General features: G+C 52.1%; 3 protein-coding genes across 3 annotated transcripts; 1 reads left to right on the forward strand and 2 right to left on the reverse strand.

The window, feature by feature from the left end:
- Positions 1–110: 110 nt before the first annotated feature.
- JCM6883_003474 (uncharacterized protein) lies at positions 111–4,307 on the reverse strand (the record flags this gene model as incomplete). Its single annotated transcript, XM_076630180.1, has 9 exons — positions 111–198; positions 267–516; positions 584–828; positions 885–1,374; positions 1,440–2,011; positions 2,066–3,317; positions 3,383–3,884; positions 3,958–4,106; positions 4,166–4,307. 9 exons carry the CDS (start codon positions 4,305–4,307, stop codon positions 111–113), a joined length of 3,690 nt encoding a protein of 1,229 aa, XP_076489938.1.
- Positions 4,308–5,127: 820 nt separating this feature from the next.
- Positions 5,128–6,014, forward strand: JCM6883_003475 (uncharacterized protein; the record flags this gene model as incomplete). Its single annotated transcript, XM_076630181.1, has 3 exons — positions 5,128–5,334; positions 5,399–5,716; positions 5,781–6,014. The coding sequence occupies 3 exons, from the start codon at positions 5,128–5,130 to the stop codon at positions 6,012–6,014; spliced, it is 759 nt and encodes a 252-aa protein (XP_076489939.1).
- Positions 6,015–8,616: 2,602 nt separating this feature from the next.
- Positions 8,617–12,674, reverse strand: JCM6883_003476 (uncharacterized protein; the record flags this gene model as incomplete). The annotated part of the gene is made up of 14 exons (XM_076630182.1): positions 8,617–9,258; positions 9,325–9,402; positions 9,478–9,987; positions 10,063–10,589; positions 10,661–10,726; positions 10,793–10,837; positions 10,914–10,931; positions 10,996–11,076; positions 11,147–11,182; positions 11,258–11,782; positions 11,862–12,095; positions 12,285–12,356; positions 12,444–12,482; positions 12,575–12,674. 14 exons carry the CDS (start codon positions 12,672–12,674, stop codon positions 8,617–8,619), a joined length of 2,973 nt encoding a protein of 990 aa, XP_076489940.1.
- Between the last annotated feature and the right edge of the window lie 120 nt (positions 12,675–12,794).

Here is a 12,794-nt window from a genome sequence, read left to right on the forward strand (position 1 = left end):
AAGTCCGAAATCGATCCGCGGTGTTCGACGAGGTCCGAGCGAGAGTCATCTTCGACGTCGTGAGCAAGCAGCGAGTTCTGATTACACAGAGTGACAGTGCGAGACGAGGACTAGGGCATTTTGTTCCATAGTGAACTCCAACCTCCCGCGAGAGCTCGTTTCGCTCCCTCTCGTTGAGCACTCGCTTTCGTTTGTTGACTAGAGAGAGCGATTGATATCACCGATGATCAGCTCGTTCGAACGATATCGATATGGCCCTCACTCACGCAAACTTGGCGGCATCAGCTCCAACCGAACTGAGTTTCTCGCCGATCGAATTCAGGTATTCTCCTCGCATCGCCAATGCTTCGTTCGTCCTCGTCATAATGTCGCGAGCGCTTTCACTCGCTCCTTGTACGTAAGACGCTTGAGTCGGCGGTTGAGGCGTCGGTTTGGCTCGTTTCGTTGCGGAGATGATCGGAGGAGGAGCTCCTGGAAGAGGTCGATTCTTCGGAGGTGGTCGATTCGGTCCTCCAACTAAGACACGCATTCGTAAGTGAGCTGAATAGTCGCTCGTGATAGCAAGAGAGAGCGAAACACTCACGGATAGCATCCACCTCTGCGCCTGTATACATTTTCGCCCCTCCGAACCAAGATCCGAGAGCAGAACCGACCCAAGTGAGCGCGGAGATTTGAGCAGGAATCGGAATCGAGGGATCGACTACTGTCAACTTGGGAGGGAAGGCCGGTCGATTCGTGTCGCAAGTCGTGTAAAGACGGATGTCGAGAGGATCGAGGTGCTGAACGAAATCTCCGTCTTTGCAGAGCGCGATATCTCCTGCCGAGTCGCTGCAAGACGATGTCATCAGTACCTGATTGATGCGCTGTGTAAGGCGTGGACTTACTGGACCGAAGCGTCGGGACTCATTCTTGAGATCTGGATCAATTCGGGTAACGAAAAGACGGAAACTTGACGATTCTTCGCTTGAGTGACAAGCACCGAGCAATCTTGTTTCCGGACGACGACTGCACGCTCGAAGACGACACGGTCATCCTCGTACGAAGCGATCTTGGGTCCGTCGATGTTGTAGAAGACTGAGAGTGATCGAGGACTCGCCGTCACCCAGAGCGCCATCAGAGACCCTTTCGCTTCGTGATTGTGAGCCGAGAACGACGCTTGGTGATCGAGAGCTCGTTGAAGAGATGGTCCGTCCGCCGGTAACTCGTTACCGTATTTGTCGAGGACGAACGTAGCGAACGCGCCTCGAGTACTGTCGTGTTGACAGGAGGCGAAGTTCTGGTTGAGATGCCACGATCCTCCTAAATTCGCGACTTCGAAGATTCGAGTGAGTCCAGAGTCGTGAGTGACGATCAAACGCGGCGAGTGATCTCCGTCTAAAGTCGCGATTGAGGTGAATCAGCGAATTTCAGCTAAGGGACCGGTTTGAAGTGAAGCTCACCTTCTCCAATCGCAGAGATCGTCCAAGTCAGCGAAGAGATGCTGGTAGAGTCGACCTTGTGCTTCCCCTTTCCTTTGTGGTCGACGGGCTGAGAGTGAGGACCATCGAAGAAGAGAACTTCAGGACCCCTCATGTCGACGACGACGAGGTTCGCTTCGTTCGAAGCCGCGAAGAAGCCGATGTCGCTCATGGCGAGACACGTCTTCGATGAAGGAGCGCCTTCTCCTAGACTCGATGAGAACTTGAAGCCTGCGATAGGGCGGAAACTATCTTGATCCAGTCGGAGGACTGGAGCGTCTCGCAAGTCGACATACAGATCTTGAGGATCATGCGACGACGAGTCGAATGAGGGAGAAGCCGCAGCGACCGATCCTCGATGTCGACTCAGTTTCGAATGCGATTGTCGACGTTGAGCTTGCGAGGAGTCGAAGGAGGGATGCGGCGGAGGTGGTCGAGTCGTGTTCGAGTCGAGGTTGAGATCGCGGAGAGCTCCTTGAACCGTGTCGTCGAGCGCAGCTTCTGCCTCGACTCGATCTTCCTCCAGCATTTGCGGTAATTCACCATATCCCCATCTGTCGAGTCTCGTCAGCGAATAGCTACAAGGCGATCGTACGAGAAATACTGACTTGAAGACCATGACATCGCCAGTCGACAAGCTCACTCCCAATTCGAGCGTCTCTTCTGCGAAACTGACTTTGTCGAGTTCCAACTCCCAAGGTCGATCCCTCAATAATCTCGCCGAACTCAGTTCGAGCGCTCTCGAATCACTCAAGGCAGATTTGAGATCAACGTCGAGATGCCGGAGAGGTCGAGGGTATTCGAGGTTGATCTTCGGTTCTGATTCGGGAGTCGCTTTGTATCCCCAGAGAAGGTGACTCGAAACGTCCCAGAATCGAACGACGAGGTCGATATGAAGTGTGATGAGAATTCGAGCGTGATTGTCGGACATGCGAGGAGCTGATTGATCGTTGCGCTGAATTCGAGGTCGCGGTTGAGGGAAAGCTGTACCTCCTCGCGTAGGGAGCCTCGTCGACAGTTCATCCGAAACGTCGAATTGATGTAGCATCTTGCGATAAGTTGCGTTCGAGACGGTGACGAGCTTTGTCGAGGAACAGGTTCCGCCTCCCGAGAACGAGAGAGGACTTGGGAGACTGAGAGATTGAGGAACGTGAAGTGAAGAGGGAGGGAAAGACCAGGCTTCGATACTGTTTATCGCGTGAGGAGAGGCGAGAACGGGGAAGCGTCGGTCTCTGCCGGTCGTGATGAGGATTGCGTTCGGATCGAAGGAGAGGGAAAAGTGAGGCGAAGTACGAGGCAAGAGGAGGAAATCTTCTGGAGGAGTTGAAGTCGGGTAGAGGTGATGCGCGTTAGGCGAGATCGAGGCGCGGAGTGCTTCTCGGACGGGGAGCGGGATGTTTCCGGATTTCGACGTTGAGGCGGCCGAGGCTGGAGGGGAGTAGGCGGGGAATTCGAGAACGTGAATACCGGTAGGATCGGCAGGGAGAATACCTCCCATGACGGTAAGCATCGTTTCTCCATGCAGATTCGTCTTTTCTTCCGTCGAGAGTGAAGGAGAGGCGGGAACGGCGAAAGCAGAGGAAGACGAGGAAGGAATCGCAGAAGAACTCGCTCCGGCAATCGCTGAAGTGACTTGATCGAGATACGTCTCTTCCGGGAACCCTGACCACGCGAGACGGAAGATAGGCTCTCGACCCGAGAGTTGGCGTTGTCCTCCTCCCTGCGACCATCCGAACAGATCCTCCTCTGTCGTTTTGTTCACATCTGCTCGTTCGAGAGTTCTCATCGAGATTGGAGTTTCGTCTTGAGCACTAGCGAAAGAGATCGTTCCATCTTCATGACCCGCAGCGAAGATCAAACCTGCGTTGAGGCGAGAAGCGAGGTCAGTTGTTGGGTCGAAACGGAGAGAGAATGGGAAGTCTCACCGTCTGGTCTCCAAGCGAGACAGGTCACAGGCGGTCGCCTCTCCATGAACAGTGCTTCGTCCGCATCGTTCCCACCTCCGGGAGCGCCAGGCGGAACGACGAAGTCGAAGTTGCGTTCGCAAGTTTGCGTCGCGAGATTCCACAGACTGACTCCTCCTTCGTACGCGATCAATAGGAGGTTGAGGTCGGTCGGATGGGATTTGAGATCGGTGCAGATGGGGATGTGTCGTCGAGAGGGCGCATCGGGGACTCCACTTCGTCTTAGCAGTTCTTCTTGCGCGAGCCACAAGTTCGGTATCCGTACTTCACGAGATAGAACTCCCCTGTCGATATCGAAGATGTCTATCGTACCGTCTGCGAGTCCGAGGAAGAGGAAGGCATGAGAGGCGGAAGCTTCGAGGCAAGTGACTTTCGATCGAAGAGACAGCATTGAATCTCGATGTGGTCGGTTCTTGTCGATTCGATTCAGGTCAAAGACGTATAGTGTGTCTTTCGCATCCACCTGAGGGAGTGAGAAGGGAGTGATCAGTCTCGTCTGGCGTCGTCGAGGGGAGGAAGGGGATATATAGACTCACGACGCAGAGAAACCCTGAACCAGCTTTGAATGCGAGGTGACGAATTTTTGTCGGTATTCCGATATCCCACGATAGCTGTACTCCAGGCGCACCAAAGACAAAGAGTTTCCCGTGTTCAGTTCCGACTGCGAGGAGCGATTGAACGGGATCTGTTCTCAAACATTCGGGTCAGCGAGCTCGTCTTCTTTGATTTTGAAGATAGACTCACCATAAGTCATCGCAGTGAGCTCTCCACCTATTCCCAAGCTCGAGAGATGACCCAGATTCCATGCCGAAGGATTTCTGAGGATTGAAGAGAAATCGAGTCCAGCAGTCGCCTCCTGTGCCTTGCGAGACTTGCTGGAGAACATAACGAGCCTCCTAGCTGCAACCGAGTTAGAGTGTCGGCGTGAAAGAGGAAGAAAGCCAAGGTTTCGTTTCTTGATTCCGAACCTCTCACTCGCCTCTCGCTCTGCGACATATGATAGCGGCTCTGAACATTACAGCAACTCTCTCGATCAGACTGGGGCGAGCACGAACTCCCCTACGCGCTCGTTCGAACGATTTCCCCGCTTCATCTTCCGAAAAGAACAATACCGCTCACAGGCTCCGATACTCTTCTACACGATCATGAGGTGCTCAAAAGAGGGCTAGGAAGGAATCGGTGTTGCGAGGACAGTCGCTCGAAGGCCGGGAACGCTTACGGAGTTGAACGAGCGATTAGGGCCTCTCCTCTGCAAGGTCTGCTTCGTGGCTGAGGGAAGGGCGATTGAAGAAGCATCCTGATTACGTTGTCAGAGCGACTCGCACGTGTAGGATCGAGGGAATCGTACGTAATCTTCTACCGAAATCGTTCTTCGAGAATAGTCTCCTTGAGCTGACAACGGCGACGATAGACTCACGAGCTCTTCGATCGATCTCAGTTGTGCTCTTCTATAGACTGCTCGCTTCGGCGCTTCCCGCTCCCTGACGCACTGATTCTCGCTTCGCTCGCTCTTCACGAACCCAATTCGGTCCAGACTCGCATCTCCACATCGACGCTCGAGCCTCTCGTGTACCAATCGTGGGGTAACCGTGGAACGCGCCGTCGATGCACGGATACCTGGGAGCACGGGACGTTCGTTCGAACTCGCTTCGTGAGTTCGTCCTTTCTCTTTCTCCGCCACTCCTCCTTTCCCCCACCTTCCCACGATGGACAGGACAGACGAAGAGGTCATTGAAGATGCTCTTCGTGACGCCGAACTGCGCATGCAGAAACTCGGATCGACAACCGGGAAAACGGCGGCCGGAGCCTACAGTCTATTCCTTTACCTGCACACTCAAACCGGAAAACGCTCCATCTTCAGGACAAAGGGTGATGTGGAGATGTTCAAGGTCAATTCCGAAGTAGCGTGGGAGGTACGTTTAGAGGCACTTTTGGTTTCGCTTTCGAAAACTGACGAAGCAATTCGTATGTTGACAGGCTCGAGAGGTACAAGCTCGCTGCCCTAAATTGTGGAAGAATATCCGGGAAGCTTTGAGAAAGTACAAGGTCTTCTTCAAGATTTGTCAAGATCTCGCAGAGTTTTGGGCCGACAGACCGGCCGCCAACTTCATTCGGAGTGTAAAAAGTTACCGCCGCAACGAGCTCAAGCAGTGCTGGAATCTACTGGGGGTTGTAGCAGCGGAGCAGCGTTATCTGTTCCTCGTCAATCTCTTTGCCGATGCGAACGACGAGGGAATGGGACAGATCAGTGAGGGAATGAAAAGTATGATTGATGATTTGATTCGACTTGGTATAGTGAGCTGTTTTTGCGTTCTTCTCCCCTCGACCTCGAGCTGACATTGTTTTGCAGCGCGGAAAGAGGACTCGTCCCTCGCTTCCCGCTCCCTCGACCTCGCCTCACGCCACTTCTCAACGGCGCGACGTTCGTCACCCAGTACCCACCTCTTCCTCGAATGCAACTCGCGGAACTCAACAACGCGAAGATCGTTCGACTACGGCTCGAAGGAAAAGTTCGGGCAGATCAAAGTCAAATTGTGTTGTTATGTCCCTCTCACACCCTTTCACACCTATTTCTCGCTCTCTTCTCGTCTAAGTTGCTCTTTACTAGCTTAGCCTGCGTGTAGAGTTTTCGAAATGCGTGACCATTTTCTTTTCGCGAGAGCGATTCGCTTGAGAGTTCTCGCAAAAATTGTTTGCTCGACTGGGTATCTTTTCATTAGCTAGCAGTTGAGTTTACTGACTTGTGATGCTGGATGCTGCAGCCGTCAAGGCTTGCTTTCGGTGAAGACTGTGAGCGCTCGATTGACCGAAAGATCTGTCCTAAGAGCAGGATCTACCATCCTCCATGTACACTCTAGCATGATGGCATTCTTGCCAACCAAGCATCGAGTGACTTTGCTGCTAGTGAGTACAGCTCCAAAGAGCCCGTTTCATGAACTCGGGATCCAAGTTCGTGCCGAGTTGGCACGAGCTCAAAGACGGAAATCGGCTTCTCTGAACCGCAACAAGTTGGAGCTTATGTCTGGCGAAAGGTCTTTCGTTGGGGAGGTGGGAGACGAAACTTGGGGTGCGGCAGAAAGAGCAGAAATGCGTGTTTGGTTGGCATTCTGCGACGAAGTCGCCTTTCCTGTCCCATTGTGAACCTCTGCGGGCTGCGCGCCGCAGTGCGCAGCGGTGCAGGGTCGAGAGAGGGACCAGTGACGGAGGCTGGTACGGGAGGAGACGGGGCTTGTCAAAAAGTGAAGCGGCGCGAGCCGCTTCTTTGACGCTTGAGGGGTTCGAACCCTCGCCAGCATAAGCTGATACGAAACTTCTTTTGCCTGAATCGCACCTCCGATGAAACTCCCATGCTTTGAACTCGGTTCTCAACTTTGACCCTCCCTCGTTTCGCACGTTCAATCTCGCTTGTTCTCAAAACTTTCCCCTTGAATATCGATAGCTCAATCTCTACGCTTGTTAACCCTGAGTACCAATCTTCTCACTCTCTTCTTCTCTGAGTTCTATCTTTTCGCTTGTTTCTCTCTCACGCACGCCTTTTTTCGCCTCCTTTCTCTCTCTCGTCTGAAACGAATGCACCCTTGCCGTAGTCACAACGACGTTCAACTCGAGAGATTCGTTTCGTCCATTTGAGGCTGAATCAACTTTGCGTTGATTGTTTCGGTCAATCTAGCTATTTTCGGTTCCTAGTCCAAAGTAAACACTAGGCTGCTGGTATGAGGAGCACGGTGAATTAGAGGGGCAGATCCGCTCGATTCGCGAACAGCGAGAGGTTTGCGAAACAGTTTCGAGCGCGCGGAATCAAGGCAAGAACGCTCAGACCTCCGACCAATCTCGCATTCCAAGGCGAAGGTGCGAGGAAATCCGAATAACTGACTGGATTGGCTTGGACTGGCACCAGATTCAAACGGACGCAGTGCAAATGGAAAGTTTCTACACGGTGATCCGAGCGCACGACTCCTTTTCCCAACACTCTATTGAGGTAACCAGCCTGAGCTGCGTCAGACGAGAAGGCTGAGCTTAAGTGAATCTCTTGCTCGGGATGAGAGAATCGCCAACATGAAGCGAAGGAGAAAGGGAAAACTTGGAGCTTTCGCATCTCTCGTAGTGCATTTGCGAACTCAAGATTCTGTTTGAACGGCGGACTCCAGTCGATGCGAGTTTTTGCGTGAGTCTTTGCGCGACAAGAGTCTCTCGTGTATCTGACCACAAAAGTTGAACAGTGCGGTCTGCTGAGGGACATGTGAGACCGAGTAGGCGAGACTGAAGTGTCGAAAGTGGAGAAAGTTGAAAGCTTTGACATCCTCTACGCAATCAAACGAGCCTGACAATCCTGTTTGATCGGCGCTTTGGTCGACGGTCAAGACGTACGCTTCAGGAGGCTGAACTTTGCGTATCAACCTAGGTTGGCGAGGGTTCGAATCCCTCAGGCGTCAAACATTTTTTTTCCGTCCACGACCCAGCCACTCCACCCTGGCTTCCCCAGCTCAGTAGCCTTTCCCTCCCCTTCCGCTCCGCGCGATCCGAGCATTGCAACGGGCTTAAAGGAAAGAGGGAATCAGACTGGATAGCCGGATCTCGACTGCGACCGATCCTCCTCGTCCCACTACTTCGCGCACGGCTCGCACTGCGGCGACGAGAAAGGCGACTCGCTAGCACACCCTGACGAGTTGCTCTATTCGCCGACTCCCACTCGCGTCTCACGGTAAGCGAAACATCCGATAGATCTCAACTCGCCTGACATGATCCTTAAATCGTTCGCAAAGTCGAAAACTCAAGGCGATAGCTCAAAAAGGAAAAGGAGCGAACGAGAACCGGGTACTGTACTGATTTCAAGTAGAGAAAAAGAAGACAAGCTAGAGCCAAAGAAAGTTATCGATTTCGGGTTGAAATCACAAAATCAAAACAGAAGAGATTCAGGAGTACTTCGGAGTCGAGAGTCGAGAGACAAGAGTCGAGAGTCGAGAGAGAAGAGTCGAGAGAGGGAAGAGTCGAGAGAGAGAAGAGTCGAGAGAGGGAAGAGTCGAGAGAGAGAAGAGTCGAGAGAGAGAAGAGTCGAGAGAGAGAAGAGTCGGGAGAGAAAACTCGAGAACGAGAGAATAGTCGAGAGTCGAGAGAATAGTCGAGAGAGAGATAGGAGTCAGAGGGGAAAGATGAGAGGGGGTGAGAAGCAGCGGAAGAAGAGTCGATTGAATCTTTCATTCGTCGTCAACGCTTCCGCTCTCCTCCTCCTCCTCTTCGTCAATGAACATTGACCCAAATCGATCCTGGGCGTCATCGACGTAGTCCGCCACATCCAAACCATGCTTGTTCACTTTCTCCACAACCTTCTTCGCGAAAGACACCAAACCTTGTCGTCCTCCGGTCGTGAACAATTCCCCATGTTTGCTCAGATCGGTTCTCCCTTCGAGTTCGTCACTCGTGAGGGTCCATCGACGTTTCCCTTTGTTGAGGGTATCGAGGACAATAGTGAAGACGTAGCGGGAGGGAGTTGAGGATGAAGTCGAGAGGAGGTACAGTTGGATCTTCGCATTTCGAGCCGTTTCCTGGTGCATACGATTCATCAAATCGTTATGTTTCTGGACTCGTTTCGCCTTCTCCTCCTCCGTGATCGGTTTCTTGGAGAAATCGCGGTTTGGTTCCTCTTGACGAATGACCAACTCGACGTTTGACTTGTTCACGACCTGAAGGTTGTACTCGGGAATCTTCGTAAAGTCGACCAGGTAAGGAGAGACCTTTGCGGTAGCGAAGAGAACGCGTTCCGTTCTTTCCTCCAGACCGGAAGCGAACAAAGTCGGTTTCTTCTGGTCGGTGCCATAGCCCGCCCAGCCGAACTTCGTCTAGGGAAATCATATATACGTTTGATCAGCTCACAGTCCTGTATTGGAGGGAACAATCGAGCTTACATCGAATCCATTCAACAACTTGAAAACAACTTGATTTTGTTTCCCTTCGCCTCCTAGTCTACTTCCTGCCAACGAGCCCTGTAATGCGAGGAGGTGAATCAAACGTGAGTGGAGAGCGCGTACAGGAGGGGAAACTTGAACGAGACAACTCACCTTCTTTTGAATCTCCAACATCCCATCTCGGTTCGTCTGCCATCGCTTGGACATAACTACGTGACCACCCACTCTCCCCTTCGCCGATTGAGCAGCGGGATCCCGAATCGAATGAGAATCTTCGACGCCGATTTGAACGTTCGTAGGAGTGAAACTGGGGTTGGGGTAAACGACTTTCAACTCCTTTGAAATCTTGTCGAACGCGGGCGATCCCCTAGCGAGACCTCCAGTCACGATCGCATAGTTTTCAGCGGCATGAAGGAAGAGGGAGGGGTAGCCGTCGAAGAAACCTCCAACTCGAGGAATTTCGTCCGGAGGAAGAGGGGTTCGATTGGGCTGAACAGATTTGCCGTTGAATCCAGCAACGTAGTTCACTCGCGTCTTCTGAGCCTCCTCGATTTTGTTGAGTGAACCGTCGAAGACTCCGAAGCGAAGTCGGTAGTTTTTCGAAGTGTGAATCGCGAAAGTTCCATTCGAATGTTTCTTGATTCGACCGCGGAACTGAGGATTCTATGAGAACGAGTTTGATCGAGTGGAGTCAGTAAGCCACTACAGTCAGGAGATAGAGAGAGAGTAGAGACTAACCAGATGCTCGCTAAAGACGCGTCGCGCCGCTCCAAATCTCGCAGTCGTTCCTTCGTTCGCCTCAGCGATGACTTTGCCAATCCTTTTCCATCCATCCTTCTTGATGACGTCAACGATCCCACTACCCACTGAACCGTCCGCAATACCAACGTATAAAACCTTTCCACCTTTTTCGATACTCAACTTTGATTCCTTCGCGAGAGTCGATCCGGGAATCGGGAGTTTGCCATCGATCGGTCGAGCCGTTCCAGGCCAGACGTACAGGACTGAGTTCCCCATTCGAGGATTGACAGCTTGGAGTTTCGAAATCGAGTTGAAGAGATCAGGGTGATCTTCGCGAGCTTCTTTGAGGATTTCAGGGGTCTTTGGGTCGAGTGCCGAAAGGAGAACTTCCGCGACGAGTTCGAGAGGGAAAGCGGTAAGAAGCCAAAGAATCGCCATTTCGGCTTGTTGAAGGTAGTGATCTGTACTGTTGAACTTGAGAGTTCGTTTCAGATCTTCGACGAATCCGTCTCGTTTTGAGTTCGCTAGAATGATCGAGGAATGTCAGACACATCGTCGGAAGAAAGGGGAAGATGAGGGGAGAAAAGAGCTTTACGTTTCGAAATCGCATCGGCAAAATCGGGTCGAGCGTTGAGAAAATCAAGCGTCAAATCGATCGAGCCTAACGAGACGCGGGTATTGAGTGTCAGTCCGTATACCTCGGGAGGTATGCTGGCGAGAGACGTACTCTCAAGCTGCGATCGTTGGGTTTTCCTCATCTCGCTTCTCTCCTCTGTTCATGTGAACTTTGATCTGTCAGTCCCCGTTTCGATCAATCGAGAGACATTCAGGGGAACAGGTTGACTTACTCTGATGTTTCTTCGAGTCTGTACCGCAAAGGAGGAAACGTCAGTGAAAGGAAACCAAGAGGCGAACTCGAGAAGGTCGTACCTAGCTTCTTGTTGAGAGCCATTCGACGTTCGTAGATCTCCTCCCAACGAGCATCACGATGGCGTTGATCTTGTAGTGAACCTAGGTGGTAGGGGAGGAGATTGACATGAGTTCGGTAAAGCTGGACCCAACGAGAGACGAGAGGACTCACCGAGACCATATGATTTCACGTTCACCAACTTTGAGACTATCGAAGCGAGAGACCGAGTACCGTCAGTATCGAGACACAGCGGAGAGGAGAAGCCAGCGAGACAAAACTCACGAAGTCCAGGGATCTTCTCTCCTGCTCCTCCTCCTCCTCCTGCTCCTCCTCTGCCAGCGACCACTTCTACTTCTTCTTCTTCCCACTCATCGTCCGAAGTCGCCTTCCCCTTCCCTTTCTTGTCTCGCTTGATTGCAGCTCCGTCCCCGTTTCCCGTTTCACCCGCCGTCGACGTTTTCGACGAGGTTTTCAAGTTGAGCCTCTCCTTCTGTCCTCCTCCCGAAGTAGCGCTAGAATGAGTGGATCCGGACTTCCAGTTGAAGGTCGAATCAGCTGAATCGTCTTCGAATGAACCGGTCCCGTTCTCGTCGAGGTCCATCGGAGAGGGTTCAGTTGCCTTCCCTTTCCCTTTCGACGACGACGAGGTTGAAGTAGAAGCGGAAGGTTGGTGATTGAAAATTGAATAGGTCGGCAACCCCGGAATCCTGAACTTCGAAGAAGAAGACGAGGCGGCGGAAGGGGCAGGGTTGTGCGAGTTCTTCGAAGAAGGGCCGATCGCCATCGATTGATCAACGTCCATGGGAGCTGGATAGGAATGGAGGTCGAGGCAAAGAGTGAGTACAATCCTTGAGGGAGAAAATGAGAGACGGGAAAACGAGCTTACAAGGATTCGCATTAGGCGCCGGTGAGGAGAGCTTGGGTTTCTTCAAGTTTTGTTTCGTAGGAGAAAGGGAGCGTTTCCTCGGAACGGATGGAGCAAGAGTATCACGTGTCGTCGAATCTCCGATTCCTCCTCCTTGCTTCTTCTTCTTCGCCAACGAAGCGAGAACCGCAGGTTCCTCCTTCTCGTCGTCTGTTTCCGTAAGATCGATCGTTTCAATCGACTTCTTCTTCTCGACTGTGTTCCGAGTGAAAGAGGCGAGAGAGAAGAGGCGAAAGAGGAGAGGAAAGATTCGTCAGTTTCGTGAGCTGATCTGAAGGCGGTTCGTCTGATCTCAAGGACGAGACGAGAGGCGGTAGGAAGGAGAAGGGAATCGATTGAGGAGAGGTGGGCAGGGACGGAGATTAGATCGAAAGAAAAGCTTACCCTGTTCTTCCTTCGAATCTTTCTCCTTTCCTTTTCCTTTGCCTTTTTCTTTTTCTTTCACTGAGGTATTATCTACTCATCCGAGAAAGAGCACATGTTGAGAATTGTCGTCAGATCAACGAGTCTGGGAGCGCAGGATAAGGTGAAGCTGCAACCGACCTTTCGACTTCTTCTTGCTTGATTGCTTGTTCGCAGCATCTGTTTGAGGAAACGTCATCAGTCTCGACTCGAAGAGAAGGAAACCAGCCGCAGGAGCGAAAGAGGCGGAGTATGAGAGCGATTTCACTAACCTTTTTTCGCCGTGTTTCCGTGATCTTGATTACTAGTCTCGCTCCCTTCTACCTTCACCGAGAAGTAGTTCCTAATATCCGATTTCTTGAGTTTTCCCATGACCCCAACAAGCTACTCTACAGCGAGAAGAGGAGGAGAAGCGATTAGTGATCAATCACATGACCAACTTCCAAAGGTCAGGAAGAAGAAGATGAGGTCTCAGACTCACGTTGCTGACTG

This window comes from Sporobolomyces salmoneus (genome assembly GCF_050403485.1).
Source record: "Sporobolomyces salmoneus JCM6883 DNA, S_salmoneus_JCM6883_v1_ctg8, whole genome shotgun sequence".
Classification (NCBI taxonomy): Eukaryota; Fungi; Basidiomycota; class Microbotryomycetes; order Sporidiobolales; family Sporidiobolaceae; genus Sporobolomyces; species Sporobolomyces salmoneus.